Source organism: Malaclemys terrapin, chromosome 9, assembly GCF_027887155.1.
Source record: "Malaclemys terrapin pileata isolate rMalTer1 chromosome 9, rMalTer1.hap1, whole genome shotgun sequence".
NCBI lineage: Eukaryota > Metazoa > Chordata > Testudines > Emydidae > Malaclemys > Malaclemys terrapin.
In genome coordinates this window covers 5,049,588-5,067,245 of record NC_071513.1, presented here as the reverse complement: position 1 = coordinate 5,067,245, position 17,658 = coordinate 5,049,588, and the positions used below count along the sequence as shown (strand labels likewise).

At 44.7% G+C, this 17,658-nt stretch overlaps 1 protein-coding gene across 1 annotated transcript in view; it reads right to left on the bottom strand.

Moving 5' to 3' along the window:
* Positions 1–17,658, bottom strand: part of ADGRG4 (adhesion G protein-coupled receptor G4) — a 60,326-nt gene that overhangs the window by 25,086 nt on the left and 17,582 nt on the right. Inside the window, exons 4-9 of the mRNA XM_054039648.1 lie at positions 14,407–14,501; positions 13,593–13,660; positions 8,003–8,145; positions 5,380–5,506; positions 4,737–4,855; positions 2,342–2,555 (exon numbers count right to left, since the gene is read on the bottom strand). Of these exons, the coding sequence (XP_053895623.1) occupies positions 2,342–2,555; positions 4,737–4,855; positions 5,380–5,506; positions 8,003–8,145; positions 13,593–13,660; positions 14,407–14,501 (766 nt within the window). The remainder of the gene's footprint in view (positions 1–2,341; positions 2,556–4,736; positions 4,856–5,379; positions 5,507–8,002; positions 8,146–13,592; positions 13,661–14,406; positions 14,502–17,658) is intronic.

Below are 17,658 nucleotides of genomic sequence, written 5' to 3'. Positions count from 1 at the left end.
TGAGATCCAATGTCTGGAAGCTGAAGCTACACAAATTCTATCTAGATATAAGGCTTTTTTTTTTTTTTTAACAATTAGGGTAACGACTTACCAAAGGTTGTGGTAAATTCTCCATCAGTGGAAACTTTAAAATTAAACATGTCTTTGTAAAAGAAATGCTCAATGCTACTTTGAATAGGACTTCCCTGAATTAATTCCTGTGGCCTGTTACATAGGAGGTCGAACTAGATTATCACAATGGTCCCACCTGGCTTTATAATCTGTATCTGTTAATATAATACGGATTCTTATGGAATCACTTAGAAGCAGTGGCAATAATCCTCTCCTTAAAGCCAGATGGATCAATGTGTCCCTTTTATGGACTCTCTGTTGTTCTTTAAATAACAAGGTTATAACTTCTTAAATTCTTCAAAACTCAAATACATCTGAAATAACAGATTGGGGTGGGGGGGCGAAGGACGGGCTTCCCCTAAATAACTTCTAAATTATTATCTCTGCTTGGTAGTGTGGTGGCACCTAGAGTCCCCAGTCAGGATCAGGGCTCCAGGGAACACGCGTAACAGACGACAGTCCCTGCTCTGAAGAGCTCACTGAGGAGTTCAGTACAAAGTTTTCACTGGGATTTTTCTTTTATAATTAAAAAGAAAAAGACACATTTTTAAAAAGCGGGGGTGGTTCTGTACTGGCAGCAGGCATACCGCCCACATTGCAGCGAGAGACTCTCTTGTGAAAGAGGATCATAACGACACTGAGCAGTGTCATCTGGCATATTATTTAAACTGGTTTTGGCATATTTTTTTCCTGTTTATAAAGACAACACACACTTGCCTACTGCAAAGAGCTGGGCAACTTTATACACTTCCACCAAGAGACCGACACATGGACTGACTTTAAATTGAAAGCTTCGTTTTCCTTGAAAACTTTCAAAAACTTTGATGAAAGCAAAACATCATCTGAAACTGAGAGACTTGCAAACTCTGGCAGTCTGCAAAGTCAGAGCTGGAGAGAGAGAACTTTTTAAGTAACTGTATCTAGTGCTGCTGATTGGTGCCCATTTACCATCCCTGGCAAGGGGCCCTCTCTGAATTGACGCAAGCAAATACTTTCGAAATAAGTGTCTGAAGTTAGGTTCCCCCAGCTCCACATTTCAGTTCCCAGTTCAGAAAAGTGATTTTTCAAAAGTACTGAGCAATGTGGTCTTCAGTGGGAGCTGCTGCCCGCCCAGCACTCTTGAAAATCCCACCGCTTATTTAGGAACCTACATACAGAGTTGGGAACCTACCGTAGGCACTTATTTATGAAAATCTTTGTCTCAGTAATATAGTAGAGATGGCAGGAGTGGTTCTCTCCCCCAAGTGAGAGAGTCTCTCTTTTTCTGCCCCAATCAGTATTTGTACACTGTGGAACAGCTTCAACTGCAGAGACTGAAGGAGACCCACATCTGAGTATCCCCCAGTGCAGGGGTTAGAGTACCCTCCTGAGAAGTGCCTGTTCAAATCCTTTCAGCCCCTTAGGCAGAGGGGGAAACTGAACCTGGATGTCCCACCTCCCAGGGAAGTGTGCCAACCACTGGCAGGGCCGGCTCCAGGTTTTCTGCTCTTCGGCGGCAGCTCAAAGAGGAAGAGAGGGACTGAGGGACCCGCCACTGAATTCCTGCCGAAGACCCAGACATGCCGCCCCAATAGCGGACGGAGTGCCGCCCCTTTGTATTGGCCGCCCCAAGCTCCTGCTTCCTTAGCTGGTGCCTGGAGCTGGCCCTGACCACTGGACTAAAAAACATATGTTGGTCAGCAACCATACCACTGCCTCCTCTGGCCAGATCTTGAATGGTAGGTGGCTCTGAGCACACCTACTCAATTGGGCCTATCAGGAAAAAGAGATGCACCTCCATCTGTCTTCCCCCAGTTTATGGCTCTTACTGGGGCTTAGGCAGGAGATGTGTCTGGACACCTAGAATGCAGGGCACATGCCCAGAGGCAGAAACATAGGCATTTTGAGAACTCTTACAGCGAATATCTAGGCATTAAGTAAGTTAAGTGGTAGCTGGGCAGGGGGGTTGTAGATCCCAGTGGTGCCTACAACAGGACTTAAGTGCCTAAGTCTGGGGTTTAGAGATCTAAGTATTTTTGTGGGTCTGGACCTTAGTTTGTCAGCCATACTTTCCCATAAATACACTGGCCAGGGGAATACTTCAGCAACCTGTAGCATCATTACCATGGATCCTATATGTGGGAAAGTTGCAGGATGATGCAGTAGGTCTCAAGATGGCTTTTTTAACAATATTATTCCTTAGTGATTTCTTTAACTTCTGTACAAGTGATTTACTAGATACTTTACTTACCTATTGGTCTCTGTTTGCAAGCCCTGTGTATTCATTTCTTTCAGCAAAATAGAGTTCAGTATTTTTAATGTAGTCTCAGCAAGTGGCCTGCTTATGTCATCACACTTCGAAATAGCAGAGACTTTGTTTACAATAACCTCAGTTTCTACCTTATCCAATTTTGTAAAGTTTATCATCAGATTTAAAAGGTGCTCCGCAATATCCTCTGCATTTTCTGGAATAGATTAAAGAACATAGAGGTGACTTAATGTTTTGCAATAGAGTTGAAATGCTTATCTAGTGTTAAAAGAAATGCTCAGTTTGCTAAACTGATTCCGTAAATGAAAAGACTGTTAGTGTACATGTGCATTGATCCAGCCCCAGGTCCATAACACAGACTTCACAATTCTAGTTAAAAGATGCAATCACAAGATGTGCTCCAGAAACTGTTCATTTATGTACTAATCCTAGTGCAAATAAAGTAGCTTCATTCTCAGTCCATTGTTACTGGAGTGCAAGCAGCTCTAACTTCAGATACATTTGCAAACTAACCTGTAGGCATACTTTAGACAGCACATAAACCTCAAGACATCAGTGCTTTGTTTCTTATTGCATTTGATCCTTTCTAACTGCACTTGTGTTAATCAACACTGGAAAATCCTGATGACAAGTCCAGTGCTAAAACTCACTTCTGACATCTTTCACCTTTTTCATTAGTGTCTTATGGAACCTGTTCTTCTTTTAAATAATCCAGTGCCACACATTTAATGCTTAAGGTAAAAGATCAAACACACTTCTCCTGAGTTTTTAGCTCTGTGCAGTGGAAAACTATATCCCCTGGGATTTTGTGCTCTCTTCCCTTTTCTCCCCCTCACCCCCCCCCCCCCCATTTAACCACTGTAGAAAATGCTACTCGGGCCAAGTACTGTAGCACAGATCTCACCTACCTCCCCACAAAAAGATATTGGTGCATGGGGGAAGTACACAAGTGGCTGAAGGGCACAGAACCCCCCCACCCCAGCCAATGGACCTGAAACAAGGCAGCTCCTCCGCAACTGCTCTTCCAGTCACAAGGACAGGCTTCCTCACGAGAACAGGAGCCACCACCATTGGTTTGTGGCCATTTTGTGTGTAATCACAAACCCACTGGCTACATTCCCAACCCCCACCCCTGTGCTGATCGATGGGGAGCTGGTTTGGAGCCCTCCTCTGCTCCATTCAAATTTGCTTAGTCCTCATCCCCCCCCCACCCCAGGGCAATATGGTGCCCAGCTGTGATGGTTTACTGAGCTGGAGGCCTTCCAGGCCCATATGAAGCTAGGTCGAGTTCACGCTGTATGAATGACGTACAGGATGAGTCTGCCTGTACCATGGAGACTCTGAACCTAGGGAGCTGAGGTTTGTTCTTCTCTCAATAATGCACGTAGTGCTTCCAGCCTAGTGTGAAATTAGTGCTTTTAAAAAGAAAAATAAATCAGGTGTCAACAACAGTCCTTTAGCGCAAAGACTGCAAATCTCAGGTTGTATTTCCAGGAGAGAGAAATGCAGTTTTATTAATGGAGTATAATCAATACAGCAAATAGTGCTAAAAAGTATCCAATATTTTTTCAATTCAAAACTAATTTCATTTCAACCACGTTAACAAGCTTTTGTGTTTGCATGCTGGGAACATTTGATTCCTCTAGCTCTACTAGCACAAATACTCCCCCCAAAGTCAGTGTTTAGTTTGAACATGCACCAGAAGCAAATTCTGTAGTTGGAAAATCTGCTATTTGCAGTTCACATTCTGGCCTTCACCACATAAGCTTTTCTATATGGGTAGGTTTCTGTAGAAGTCAGTGGGGCTTTATGCAAGCACAGGGATCCCTCCACATGGAACAGCTTGTCAGATCAGTGCCTCTATAAGTTAGTTACATAAGCCATGTGGTATTGTTTCTGTTGAGACGATTTACCTAATTAGTCACCCTGGCACAAAATGCAAATATCAAATTGTGTATGCAGATTTACTATTCAGTTTGATCTCCAGACAAAGCATTATTTACTGAAAAAGTGTGTGAATAATTCCAAACTACCCACAAATTCCAGGAAGTTTGTTTCTAGACAATCCACATACAGGATAAAAAAGCAAAATTCATGGAGTTCATTGTGAATTATTTATTCTAGTAATAAAAATGTGGATTTGAGATAGAAATTAAGTTGTCAAAATGACAGAAGTTCAAAGCAGGACTCAAAACTATTTCTGTTTTTTAAAAAAGAAAAACACTTTAAGATGAACAAGTGAATGACATGAATAATAATTGTTACTGCTCCTGTTGTTCAGATACCCAAAACATACAGCTCATTTAAAAAAAAAAAAAGTATTAAATCAGTTGCAGTTATACTTTGACCCATCATATTAAACTTTTTGGAATCTTACCTTCTGTTATGGTAACGTTTTTAAGACCCACAATATTATTTGGAAGTTCTTCCAGCAATTTACATGGTCTCATATTTGGTCTTTTCCAATAAGCTTTCTCACTCTTAATATTTATCATGCTAAAAAATAAAAGCAGCATGCATTACTTTAACAGAAAGAAACCGATTTTATTCATGATGTTCACTGCACTTGCAAATACAGCAGCTATGAACATAATAACTTATTTTTGGAAACAGATTAATTCAAGGGCCTCATTTTCCCCCAGTGCCCAGTTCTCAAATCGCGGGCACCAGCTGCAACTCCAATGCAATTTGAGGTGTCTAGAACCAGAGACATATGTGGGGATGGCAGAATACACTACAGAGTATCTACTATTCCTTAATGCTGGAATAGCATGCTAGCTATGATGCCAGCCTGCACTTGCAGTAGATGGAAGCACATGTAGATTGTGGGCCCTTTTCCCAAAGTTCATGCCTCTTCTAGCCCTGGGGTGCATCCCATTCAATTAGGCAGGTACGCTAAAGTAGCTCACCAGCTGGACACCCTACCACACACAACCTTGTTTCCCTGCTGCTCACCCTGTTACTCCCCATGCCAGCATCTGCTAAATCAATGCCAAAGTGGAGATGATCTCATCACTTACCAACTCCTGGTGGCAGACTGCTTAGAATTTTTCACACATCTTAATTCAGTTTTGCTAGCAGGATTAGTCTGTGTCCAAAGATACTTCCCTTTGTAGGTTGACCATTCTTCTGGGCAGGTACCTGGAGCTGGGAACAAGACTCGTACAATTATTCATGATAAAGCTTTTATGAGCTAAAAGGGAGTCTTCACTGGCTGCAGCCTAATTAGGACCCATTAATAATCTGGATAGTCTCTGGCTGGAACAAAGCTATAATGTTTGCCTCTCCTGTTGTCTTGATATAAGAAAAAGTTGTGCCTAAATTCTCATTTGCCTTCTGCTTCTCTTGAGACTTTTTTTTCAGGGCAGGTGCTGGGTTAAAAACATAAGAATGGCCATACTGGGTCAGACCAAAGGTCTATCTAGCCCAGTATCCTGTCTTCCGACAGTGGCCAATGCCAGGTGCCCCTGAAAAAATGAACAGAAAAGGTAATCAAGTGATCTCGGTCACCCGGTTCCATCTTCTGGCAAACAGAGGCACCATCCGTGCCCATCCTGTCTAATAGCCATTAATGGACCTATCCTCCATGAATTTATCTAGTTTGGGGTGCGGGGGGGCGGGTTTTTTTGTTTTTGTTTTTAAACCCGGTTAGTCTTTGCCTTCACAACATCCTCTGGCAAAGAGTTCCACATGTTGACTGTGCATTGTGTGAAGAAATTCTTCCTTTTGTTTGTTTTTTAAACCTGCTGCTTATTAATTTCATTTGGTGACCCCTAGTCCTTGTGTTGTGGAGAAAGTAAATACGTTATTTACTCTCTCATATCAGTCATGATTTTATAGACTTTTATCATATCAGTATTGGTTGTCAGCATTGGAAATTGTAATCCTTTATTTAGTAGACAGAACTAGCAGTGCTGGTGCTGTTTCTTCCCCTTTCAATGTGCCCTCTGCCATGTGGAGGGTGAAGTTACCACAGGAATCAATGATAGGGTTACTTTGCTTATTACTTTTCCCTTACCTGACCCATAAACTTTTACTGAAGTGGGCGGCTGCTCATTACCCAGTCAGTGCCTTTTCCACAAGGACTACTTTCCCTGTAACTCCCTTGCGTATTAATCTTGTTTATGAATGGTATCGAATGTGTGTTTTTAAATACAAGTACATTATGTCTCTTGCTTATCTCTTGCCTACTTCTGTATTTTTTTTTAAAGGTTGACAAGGAGTATATCCAAGTCAATAAAACAAATCAGAAACAAATGTGGGCTTGTTCCACTACCCACGGACATCAATAGAGTGTCTGCCACTAGCTTCAATGGCTTTGGATCAGGGCTCTGGGGATCAAATATTATTTACTGCTTTAAACTTTCCAAAAGACTTTGGCAACATATCTACAGATAAGTTTGGCTATCGTCATAAAAACTGTGACCTAGAACAACATGTATGCAGGAGGCGATTTTATAAAGAGGGCAGTTATAGCTGCAAATGAGTGAATTCATTTCTTTGTATAAGCTTCCTTAAGATACAAGGTGTAGTAGCCGGCAAAGAGGTATAGGTAAACTTTATCACAGACAGTCAGTATCTTGCTCAAGGTCACCCAGATAGTAATGGTCAGGGATCCTGGTTCCCAGTGCTGTGCTCTAACTGTGCTATCACTGTTCCTCTCTCTTAAAAAAAAAAAAAACAAAAAAACAAAAAAAAAAAAAACCACTACGTTAGATATGGTCATTCAGTCACTATATAGCAAGATTTCAGAGTAACAGCCATGTTAGTCTGTATCCACAAAAAGAACAGGAGTACTTGTGGCACCTTACAGACTAACAAATTTATTTGAGCATAAGCTTTCGTGGGCTACAGCCCAGCAAGAGTTAAGCAAATCATGGAGAACTCAAATGAAATTCACAAACCGGGATTTTTAGTATTGAATCACGTTGAGGTACAACCTCCAATTCTTTCCACCTCTAAACAGTGTATTTTCATGAGACACAAAATGGAATTGGGGAAGAGGGGGAACCTTTTCTTAGTGAGGCTAAGTGCTTTGCCTTCTGTGGTGTGTTTTGGGTTTGGTGTTGGGGACTTGATTTTTTGCATCAGCATTAGCTCCAGCAATCAGGAGACTTGTTTCTAGCAAAGGACCTGAGCTGCCATGCTTGGAGTCATACCACATGTGCCCTTTTCCTGCATTTCAGAAATGTCCAGACCCAGAACTCTAGTTTAGGTCTGTCTCCACTTGTCAGGAAGTAGAGTGCACAGTAAAATAGAACAGGCCAAATTCAGACACAGGGTAGGCAGGTGACTTAAGTGATCTTGAAGCCACGTATACCCCATCTTCTGTAAGTAACCATTGGAACAGATTATTAAGGGTTGTGAGTGATAAATTTTCAATCCCCTGGAGTCTTTACCTCAAGCCTGGATATCTTTGATAGAAATCCTCTAGTTAAGCTGTAAGTTATTGGTCTTGATGCAAGAATCATTAGGTAAAATTCTATGGCCTGTTCCATGGATGAGGTCAGGTTTGATCATAATGGTTGCTTCTGCCCTTGGCATCTGACTCTATACCAACTTTGAGTTTAGGCAACCTTCATGAAACTCGTGTGTTTTTGAAGTCTGGCAACAAATATTAGAACTTAATAAATAAAATATTACCAATTGCACTGACAATCACATCTTCAGGTTCCACAGACAAGGGCCCCTCTTCGTACTTCATCTGCAACTGTTTTTTTATCATGATGATCAAGTATTCTTGTGAATGAGTGGATGTGGCTTTTATGATGGTTTTGGAGGCATAGCTACAAATGTAACACAAACAATGATACATTTGTACCATCAGGCTATCCTGTAACTAATCATTAACATTCAACATTATATTGAATTGCATACTTTCATTGCCTATTGTGTTTACAATGCTACCGTAATGACCAGATACTGCTACTATTACTTTATGCTGAGTAATACCTTACCATTGAAAACAAGGGCCTGATTCTGGAGTGAGGTACTCCTTGTGGCATGTGAATCTGGCCCCAAATTTCACAGTTTCCCGTGAAACTGTGATCACAAGTCTCTAACTTTATCTTACCCTCTTCTTTAGTAAGTCACAACCAGGCACTTTTTTCAGCAATTGTTCAGAATATGGAATAAGCTAACCATGTAATTACTCTAAAGTCTAACTGTAAGCAGAATCCATACCACTTTACAGTGTCATTCTTCAGAATGGGGCATTCCCAGTGGCATTGAAATTATTTGTATGGGGGGGGTGCCAAAAGCCATTGAACAAAACTGTAAACTGTGGATATGATGTGTGCTGCCAGGGTATGCTGCTTCACCCATGGGCATTCCCCATTTCCCTGGCACCTAGAGCCAGACCAGAACTTAGCTCTGCGGCTGGGCATAGGACCAACCCTCGAAGCACTGCCCAGAATTCTCTCCTCCAAGCAGCACATGCAGCTGGCTCCATCGCTCCCGTTAGAGTGTTGGCTTCTAGGTTTTTCTCCTCAAGACAGCTAAACTCAAATAAATAAATAACATTCTTGTGGCTTTCTGAGGACAGTTGGCAGGACAGCACCTCTCCTTCCCTCACCCCTCAGAAAGGGCAGACAGCGTGGCTGCAGGACCCAGCTCCCAGTTAGTGTGGGGAAGAGGTCCCTACTGAGAGAATCAAACAGCCCATATTGAAACCGGCTACCAGGTGGTGAGTGGGTGGGGTCTATGCTGAGACAGTTGAGCAGACCCTTCACTGAGACCAAGCTAATGACTGTGCCCACCATCCCTATCTCCATGGCTTGCAGAACAAGCAGGAAAATTGTGCAGGAGCTTCCCGAGTCTCCAGGAAAGATAGGGGTGGGATCTTATAGCAACCTGGAAGAAGCAATTCCTACTCTGAGCCAGCCCACAGGCAAAGTCCATGCTAAGATGGTTGAAAAAGCTGCAAACCAACCTTCTCTCACAAGCTCTTGCAAGGCCTCAGCTGCCATGAAGGGTGCCAGCTCTTGTGACCACCTGCTATCAATGAGCCATTTAGCTGCAGTGGCTCTGGCTCGCTTAGTCCCCACTCAGCCCCGACCTTGCAGCAGGAACCATGGGGTGAAGTAACTCAGATGCTTTTCCTCTTCCTTTCCAATGTCTGGGGTCCCACAGGAGGTCAAGAATCGGCTACTCTTTCCCTGCAGACTATCCTTTCAATCTCCTGCTAATGTGCTCTCCCCCTCAAAGGGCCCCTCTCTGTTTCCCTCAGGGGTTGGGCCCAGGGGCTGGCAAAGGGTATTGCTCACTGCCCAATCTTAAAGGGGCAGCAAAAAGTCTTAACCTCTCCTGAGAGCATCTCCCCTCCAGATCCTCTACAGAAATCTCTGAAGCTGGGGGTTTGAGTGAGGTACCTCAGGCCCTCAACTAAGCTTTCCAGAATTAAGTACAGATGGGGTGTAACATCACGAGTGCTCATGTTTTTAGAAACACCAAAGTAACCATCCTCCATGACCCCCAAAACCCCACAAACTAAAGGTTTTTTTGTTTTTTTCCAAAAAGTTCAAGAGCTGTGTAAGTCTTCCTCCATTGGTTTGAGTGTGTGCTTCAAATGGAGTGGGCATTACCCAGAAATACCTACTTAACTTTGGCAGAGTAACGAAGGCCTTAGAGACAAGCCTCCTGTGGCCGCCTTAGTAGAGGGCATAGTCATATCATATGAGGGAGTATTGCCACCAAACACGCTGAGCAGAGAATAAGAGCACCACTCAGACCAAACCTGGTTATGGCAGCCTCAGCTGGGAGAGTATTGCCTGCAATCTCTTCTTGTGCAGGCCCAGTAGTGTCCAAAGCATGGTACAGCACTGAAACCTCTCTTGAGCAATCACTCCTTGGTTTTCTACACAGGAAGCAGAACTATTCTCAGTATGTCAGGGGATTCTTTGGGGTGTGTCTTAAGGCTGGTTTCTTGTATAGGTTCCACTGTAGAGTATGCTAAGTATCCTCATCATTCTTAAATGCCTAGCTCTACTTTGTTACAAAAGTTATCATAATTTTAAGGAACTTAACCCCCTATAATTAGTAACTACACCTCTACCCCGATATAACGCTGTCCTCGGCAGCCAAAAAATCTTACCGCGTTATAGGTGAAACCGCATTATATCGAACTTGCTTTGATCCGCTGGAGCACGGAGCCCTGCCCCCCCCCAGAGCACTGCTTTACCGCGTTATATCCGAATTTGTGTTATATTGGGTTGCGTTATATCGGAGTAGAGGTGTACCTTGATCATCCTTGAATCAGCACCAATATACTGTGTAAAAGTGAAGGAGGGAATTGATTTAATTGTGTGCTTAAATCTAAATTCTACCAACACAATTTGTAAACATGTATCCTACCTTTGTGAATTCTGCTTTTCCTCCAACTTCAGTTCACAAAATACAGAACAAGACAAGAATAAAGTTAGAATAATGCAACTGGCTTGAATGTAATTATAATGGATTTCAGTGAAAGTGAACAATAGCTTCTAACACGCTCAATGCTTTAAATGTCAGTGTTTGACTATTCATGTCCAGTACAAGTTTGCATTTTGCAGTAGTTTTAATGGTGCATTATATTAAGATGACTATAAAAACAAGGTATGCCGGCTAGTTGCTGCTAATGTGAGGATGCAAACAGGGACACAAGACTGTCTCAGTTATGGATCCAAGACAGAGTAGGATTGGCACCTTGCAATCAGCCAGAAAGAGAGAGGCGGAAATAGGGCTTTTGAAGAACAACACACTGTGGATAAAGTTCCATGCCTGCTCCAGCTAGAACTGTTACTGTTTAGAGTCCTGGTCATAAGTCACATGGTTTTGTTTGTGTGCACACACCACCACAGCCATATCCTCAGGTCCAGCCCTCCCACTCTGCCTTCTCCTGTTGGCACCAGTGTATTCCGGGAAAATCTGAGCAGCTATCCGATAGGACTTCAGCAGAGGGAAGACATGCTGGATAGCAGCACAAGTCATGGGCCAATGCACTCTGGGATATCTTACTGCAAAGATAGGTGGAGGGACTGAACACAAGCGTAGGTAGGAGTCCTATCAATGCAGCAGAAAAACAGTATGTTGAACCAGATTGCAGGAGGGTAAGGCTGTGCCAGCCTAGGCCTCTGGTGGGGCAAAATACTGTTGTTGTCATGGTTACTAACAATAGAATAACAATGTGTGAGGTGCAACCACATGCTGTGTTTAGAGTCAAATATCACTAACCAGTTCCAACCTCAGCTTGCTTGTCTCACTTCTAACTCCCTCCATGGGCACTTGAACCCCTGGCCTTGATATGAAAATCAGGCAGGGATACCAGGAATGTAAAATCACACTGCAGTCTGCAGGGTTTTCCCCAGGAGGCTAGCAGGTGTTTTGAAATTCATTTCTGAGTGAATTTGGGGTGAGAAATCAATCTTACTCTATGAACTGTCAGACTAGTTGGCTGAGCAAAGTGGTTGGAGCTGATCTTTAGAGGTTCTACCATCCCTAGGCAGAGTAGTCACACTACATTTTAATGTACAATGTCTGTTTCTACCTTTCAGAATGCAACTAAAATATGGTATAAGCAAAAAGTAAGAGGAAAAATGATTTCTTGATTATCCTATGGGAAGAACTCAATGCAGGTAGAGTTTGTGTCTTATAATACATACATCAGCTCTCCTCTGGACACTTCCTCCTGGAGAATTATTCCTGTATCTAAAAAAGAGCAGAATAATTGTGTGTGTGTGTGTGTATCCTAAAGAAATTGTCCCATAGCTGATAATGAGCCTGACCTTGGGCTACTGAAGTCAGTGGGAACTTCACTATTGACTTCCTTGGCACAGAATCAGCCCCATTCTACCTTTAGGAATATTTCATACTGTAACAAATCTGTGGTCAGTCATGAACAATCACTAATGTCACTGCACTGCTCCCAATGGCCTCTCAGACTTCAGGGTTACATCAGCAATAGACTTGACATGGTCCTGTTCTTACAACTGGAGTTGTTAAGAACCTATTAATAGCATAGGGCCCATGGCAGGATTCAGCAGTTGCACACTTGAGCCAGTTCCTTACAACAGTGTCCTCCCAAGTCCCAACCCAGTTTTAAATGCCTGTACAGTTGTTCATTCTAGCCATGTTTTTCCTGTCAGTGTCTTGCTTTTTAGGGCTAATTAGCTCAGGAGGAAAGACTACTAATGGTATAGTATAATCTGCCAGTACCCTGTTTCTCATCCTATAGTCTAGAATCCCTTCACTCCCACCTCAAAAAATGTTAACCCCTTAATTCCTAAGAGCCATGTAACTAATGCATCTTGCATATGCTTACTGCAGATCCAGTAGTTGTCATTTTTAATCCCCCTTTCCCTGTCTTTATTTCACAGTCTCTATTTTTCCCCTTAAGATTTTCAGAATCTGACATGCTTCATGTAAACAGTGCAATGTTTTGTTGTTGCCATCCACAACCTCCATCATTCAAGTGATGATGCGGGAGGAGAAAGCAGAAAGTCAAAATGTGCGTAATGGTAAAACTATATCTCAAAGTCTGTACAAGTGACATTTCCATCAATCTAGCAAATGCTAAACAGCCCCACTTCTCTCACCTGCCTACAGATTAAATATGAACATACATGGGTTTGGCTCTAAAGAGCAGTGTGGGAGTTTGGTGTAGAAATACTGTTATTTTTTAATAGTTTTGTGCCTGTAAATCCTGCAGCAGACTTTAGGCACTCAGACCTAGATCCTCAAAGGTATTTGGTGCCTAACTTCCATTTATTTCAATGGGAGTTAGGCCTATGTATCTTTCAGGGTCTGGGGCTCAAATACTGCGGTGATGAGCCCTATAAGTACCTAGGTAGACACACTAGATTTGGCCTATGGTGATCTGTGACCTCTCACTCTGGTTCTGAATGTTCATAGGTCAAGATCCTGACCAACCTCACCTACATCCATACAAAGCCCCGATGCAATGAACACTTTCACCATCTTAAACCAGAACTTGTTCTTCTGACTCCAGTTGCATGGATGCAAATGAGTTCACAATTTGGCTCAAAATGTTCTGCCTGCCTTGTGCAGGACACCGGTGAAGTGGGTCCAAAATACAAAGTTTGGAGACTCCTAAAGGTCACGGTTGGCTCTGGGGTTTTGGTTTGTCCCATTATACAGAGAGGTCATTTGTAAAATGTCAGTCAGGATCCTGATTACAAACTCTCCCAAAGTTGAGGTTAGGTTGTGGAGTAAATAAACACTATAGTCAAGTACTTACTTGCCTGCAGTTACATAATAATTTGTCACAACACATTCTCCTTCAGGAACAGGAAATCTGGCATTAAACTGTAAAAGAAACAAGTTTCTCATTAACTTGGGTCAATATTTTAACTAGAGGTGCTTGTAAATTCATAGTTTCAGTGTTTTTGAAAAATAGTTGCAAAATTTTTTACCCATGTCAACATTCATCCTGTTTTTTGACCAACTCTAATTCTAACCTCTGAACACTCCTCACAGAGAAGTCTGATATAGCTTGATCAGTCAGTCCTCATCCTCAAAGGAAACCTGCACAACTCTTTCAAAAGATGAGCCTGGGAGCTTAAATTCATAACTTTGCCAGCCACTACAAATCATGGACTGAACAGAAACATTGGGTTTATGTCTTATTACAATAATCTGTGACCCATTAACCCCCTCTTTCAGTCCTATGACTGCAGAAGTGTTGACAGACCCCTGTACCTTGAATGGTATCTTACAATATTTACTTATGCTAAACAATCTGCTCTACCTTCCATTTAGGAGTGATGCTAGGAGTACCTTTCCCAGACCTGAAGAAGAGCTCTATATAGCTCAAAAGCTTGTCCCTCTCACCAACAGAAGTTGGTCCAATTAAAGATATTACCTCTCCCACTGTGTCTCTTCATGAAAAATCTGTCAGATAACATGATTATGAAACTCTATAATGTTGTTGTTTTTATTAACAGCGTTTACAGTTCTCTGCGCTTTGCCCTGGGAGTTCCTATTGTCCTTTCAGATGCCCTTATCCCCTGATACATATCCACAATTTAATTGGTTGGGAGGGATCTACTTACCCAGTTTTTAGCAAGGTTGTTTGCATCATAATAATCAGGAGTTCTCTGAGTTTCGTAGAAGAGAGAAAAGTTCATTTTGATGTCATAGAAGGTAACTGTAGTAATGGAAAATAAGGGGAGCTGTATTTTGTAGTCGGCATAAAAATATGTTGGTATCCCTGCCTCCTCCCATCCCTATCTGTTTGTCAACTGTTGGGCAGTCCTGGAGTCAACAGGAGTTGGGTACCTAATTCCCCTTAGGACTCAGAGCCTGATCCTGCAATAAGCTCTGAGTGGTCAGTCTCCTGTGGGTGCACAGATCCCCATTGACTTCACTGAGGCTGTGCCTGGATGCAGGGGTCTGCCCAGAAACTGCTTATTGCAGGATCTGGGCCTTTAACTATAAGCTCTTTGAAGCAGGGCTTGTAATTTTACTCTGTTTGTACTGCATCTGCTACACTTGATCTCTAAGAGCAGCCCCTGGCTATTACTGTAATACAAATAATAAATGGTAATATATGTAGTCTGGGCTATACAGCTTGACACTCTTAGAACAACCTTCACCAAACAAGGACACTCCCCCAGAGAAGGGTGGCCTGTTCCATGAGGCAACCTACAAGTACCCTGAGAGAACCTGCTTCAATACAGAAATAAACCCCCCTCTGACCACCAGCCCCTAAGTTGTCACCTACATCCCACAGTGGAACTGATGCAAAGGATCATCAAACTACAACCCATCCTCCATGGGGACCACATCCTGAAAGAAATCTTTCCTGAACCTCCATTTCTGATCTTCAAACACCCCGCCCCCAACCTCTCCAAGCTTATCATCAGAAGCAAACTCCCCACAAACCAGGACACACCAACTCAAAGCAACACCAGCCCTGCCAGAACAATAGCTGCAAAACTGTAGACGTACTTCCACTGCTGTGATGATCAGCAGCCCCCACAACACACCTTTTAAGATCCAGGGGTGCTACACATGCCTAGCAAAGCATGTGGTGTACAGTAGAACCTCAGAGCTATGAAGACCTCAAAAATGGAGGTTGTTCATAACTCTGAAGTAAACGTTATGGTTCTTTCAAAAGTTTACAACTGAACATTGACTTAATACAGCTTTTTAAATTTCAAGATGCAGAAGAAAAATGCTGCTTTTAACCGTCTTAATTTAAATGAAACAAGCACAGTTTCCTTACCTTGTCAAACCTTTTTTTTAAAAACAAAACAAAAAAATCTTTCCCCTTATTTTTTTAGTAGCTCACATTTAACACAGTAGTGTACCGTGTTTGGTTTGGGGAGGCGGGGGTCTCTGCTGCTGCCTGCTTGCATACCTCCAGTTCCAAATGAGGTGTATGGTCAGTTCATACCTCTGGTGTTCGTAACTCTGAGGCTCTACTGTATCTTCTCCAGCACACTAAATTAGGGTTACCATATTTTGTGCCTCCAAATGGAGGACACTCCACGGGGCCTCGGCCCCGCCCCCAGCCCCGCCCATGCCCCCTCCCCAACTCCGCCCCCTCCCCAAAGTCTCCGCCCCCTCCCCTGCTTCCCGCGAATATTAAATTCGCAGGAAGCCTGAAGCTGGTAAGAGGGGGTGTGGGGGGAGCAGGCGCGGCCCAGGCTGGCCCCCCGGCAGCGCCAGCCTGGGTCGGCTCGGGCCCTGGGGTGCCAGCCCTGGCCGACCACCCCCAGCCCGCCCAGCACTGCCGGCCCCCGGCGGCCCAGCGCACCCCCCCCGCTATCCCGGCCCGGCTCCCGGCCCCGCGGCCCAGCACACCCCCCGGCGGCCCGGCCCCGCGACCCCGGACCGGCCCGCGGCCCCGCACACCCCCGGCTCCCCGCCCAGCCCCGCGGCCCGGCGCACCCCCCCGCTACCCCGGACCGGCTCCCCCCGCGGCCCGGCGCACCCCCGCTACCCCGGACCGGCCCCGCGGCCCGGCGCACCCCCGCTACCCCGGACCGGCTCCCCGCCCGGCCCCGCGGCCAGGCGCACCCCCCCGCTACCCTGGACCGGCTCCCCGCCCGGCCCCGCGGCCAGGCGCACCCCCCCGCTACCCCGGACCGGCTCCCCGCCCGGCCCCGCGGCCAGGCGCACCCCCCCGCTACCCCGGACCGGCTCCCCGCCCGGCCCCGCGGCCAGGCGCACCCCCCCGCTACCCCGGACCGGCTCCCCGCCCGGCCCCGCGGCCCGGCGCACCCCCCCGCTACCCCGGACCGGCTCGCGGCCCCGCGCACCCCCCCCGCTACCCCGGACCGGCTCGCGGCCCCGCGCACCCCCCCGCTACCCCGGACCGGCTCCCCGCCCGGCCCCGCGGCCCGGCGCACCCCCCCCCCGCTACCCCGGCCCGGCTCGCGGCCCCGCGCACCCCCCCCCCTACCCCGGCCCGGCTCGCGGCCCCGCGCACCCCCCCGCTACCCCGGCCCTGGGTTTTTTAATCCCTGTGTAGACATGCCTTCTGAGTACCTTTTCCAGACTTGAAAGAGCTCTGTGTAGTTTGAAAGCTTGTCTCTCTGACCAACAGAAGTTGGTTCAATCAAAGATTATTACCTCTCTCAGCTTGTCTCTCTAATAAAAAATAATAGTCCTTTTCATTTAGGGTTACATTGTAGGGAAGATGCACAATATGAGAGAGAAAAAAGCCTTCACAGATGATAGATTGCTCTGTTTTGTGCTAGTTGGAAGATATACAATTTACCTTTTCACTTCTATATATTTGATCTTAAAGGCCCAATCTAGCTCTTAGATATATAGCAGTTGTGAGGGTTTCTGGCTAATTTACATCAGGGAGCTGCTTAAATTGCTTTTCTAAGAAAAATAGTTAATCTCAACATATTAGGCATACTATATGTAGTCAAAATGTATATATGTATTTGGCTGGGATTAACAGCCAGATAATCATGGGGAGACAACTACAGCTGCATTTGTTTAGCCAACAATGAACTGCAGCTGGAAGCATCACTTGTTAACCACCTAAGTTAAACAAACAGGTAGCTAGGCAGCTAATTACTAACAAGCCCAAACAGTCATGATTTGCTAATTTGTGCCCACAATGAATCTGCAGGGACAACAATGTGAGAGCCTGCAAAAAGAAAAACTCTGTCAAACAGGTTGTCATGTTTCCATTCATTTAAAGAAAAATATTGTATACTGTGGATTAAATGCAATGCTCTTAGCTGGCTGAACAGTGCCTAAGAACTATCAGGGTTTTCATCTCATCTCATTTCCTTGCTACTGGGGCTGGATCATTAGAAGGGGCGTTTCTCTTCATGGTT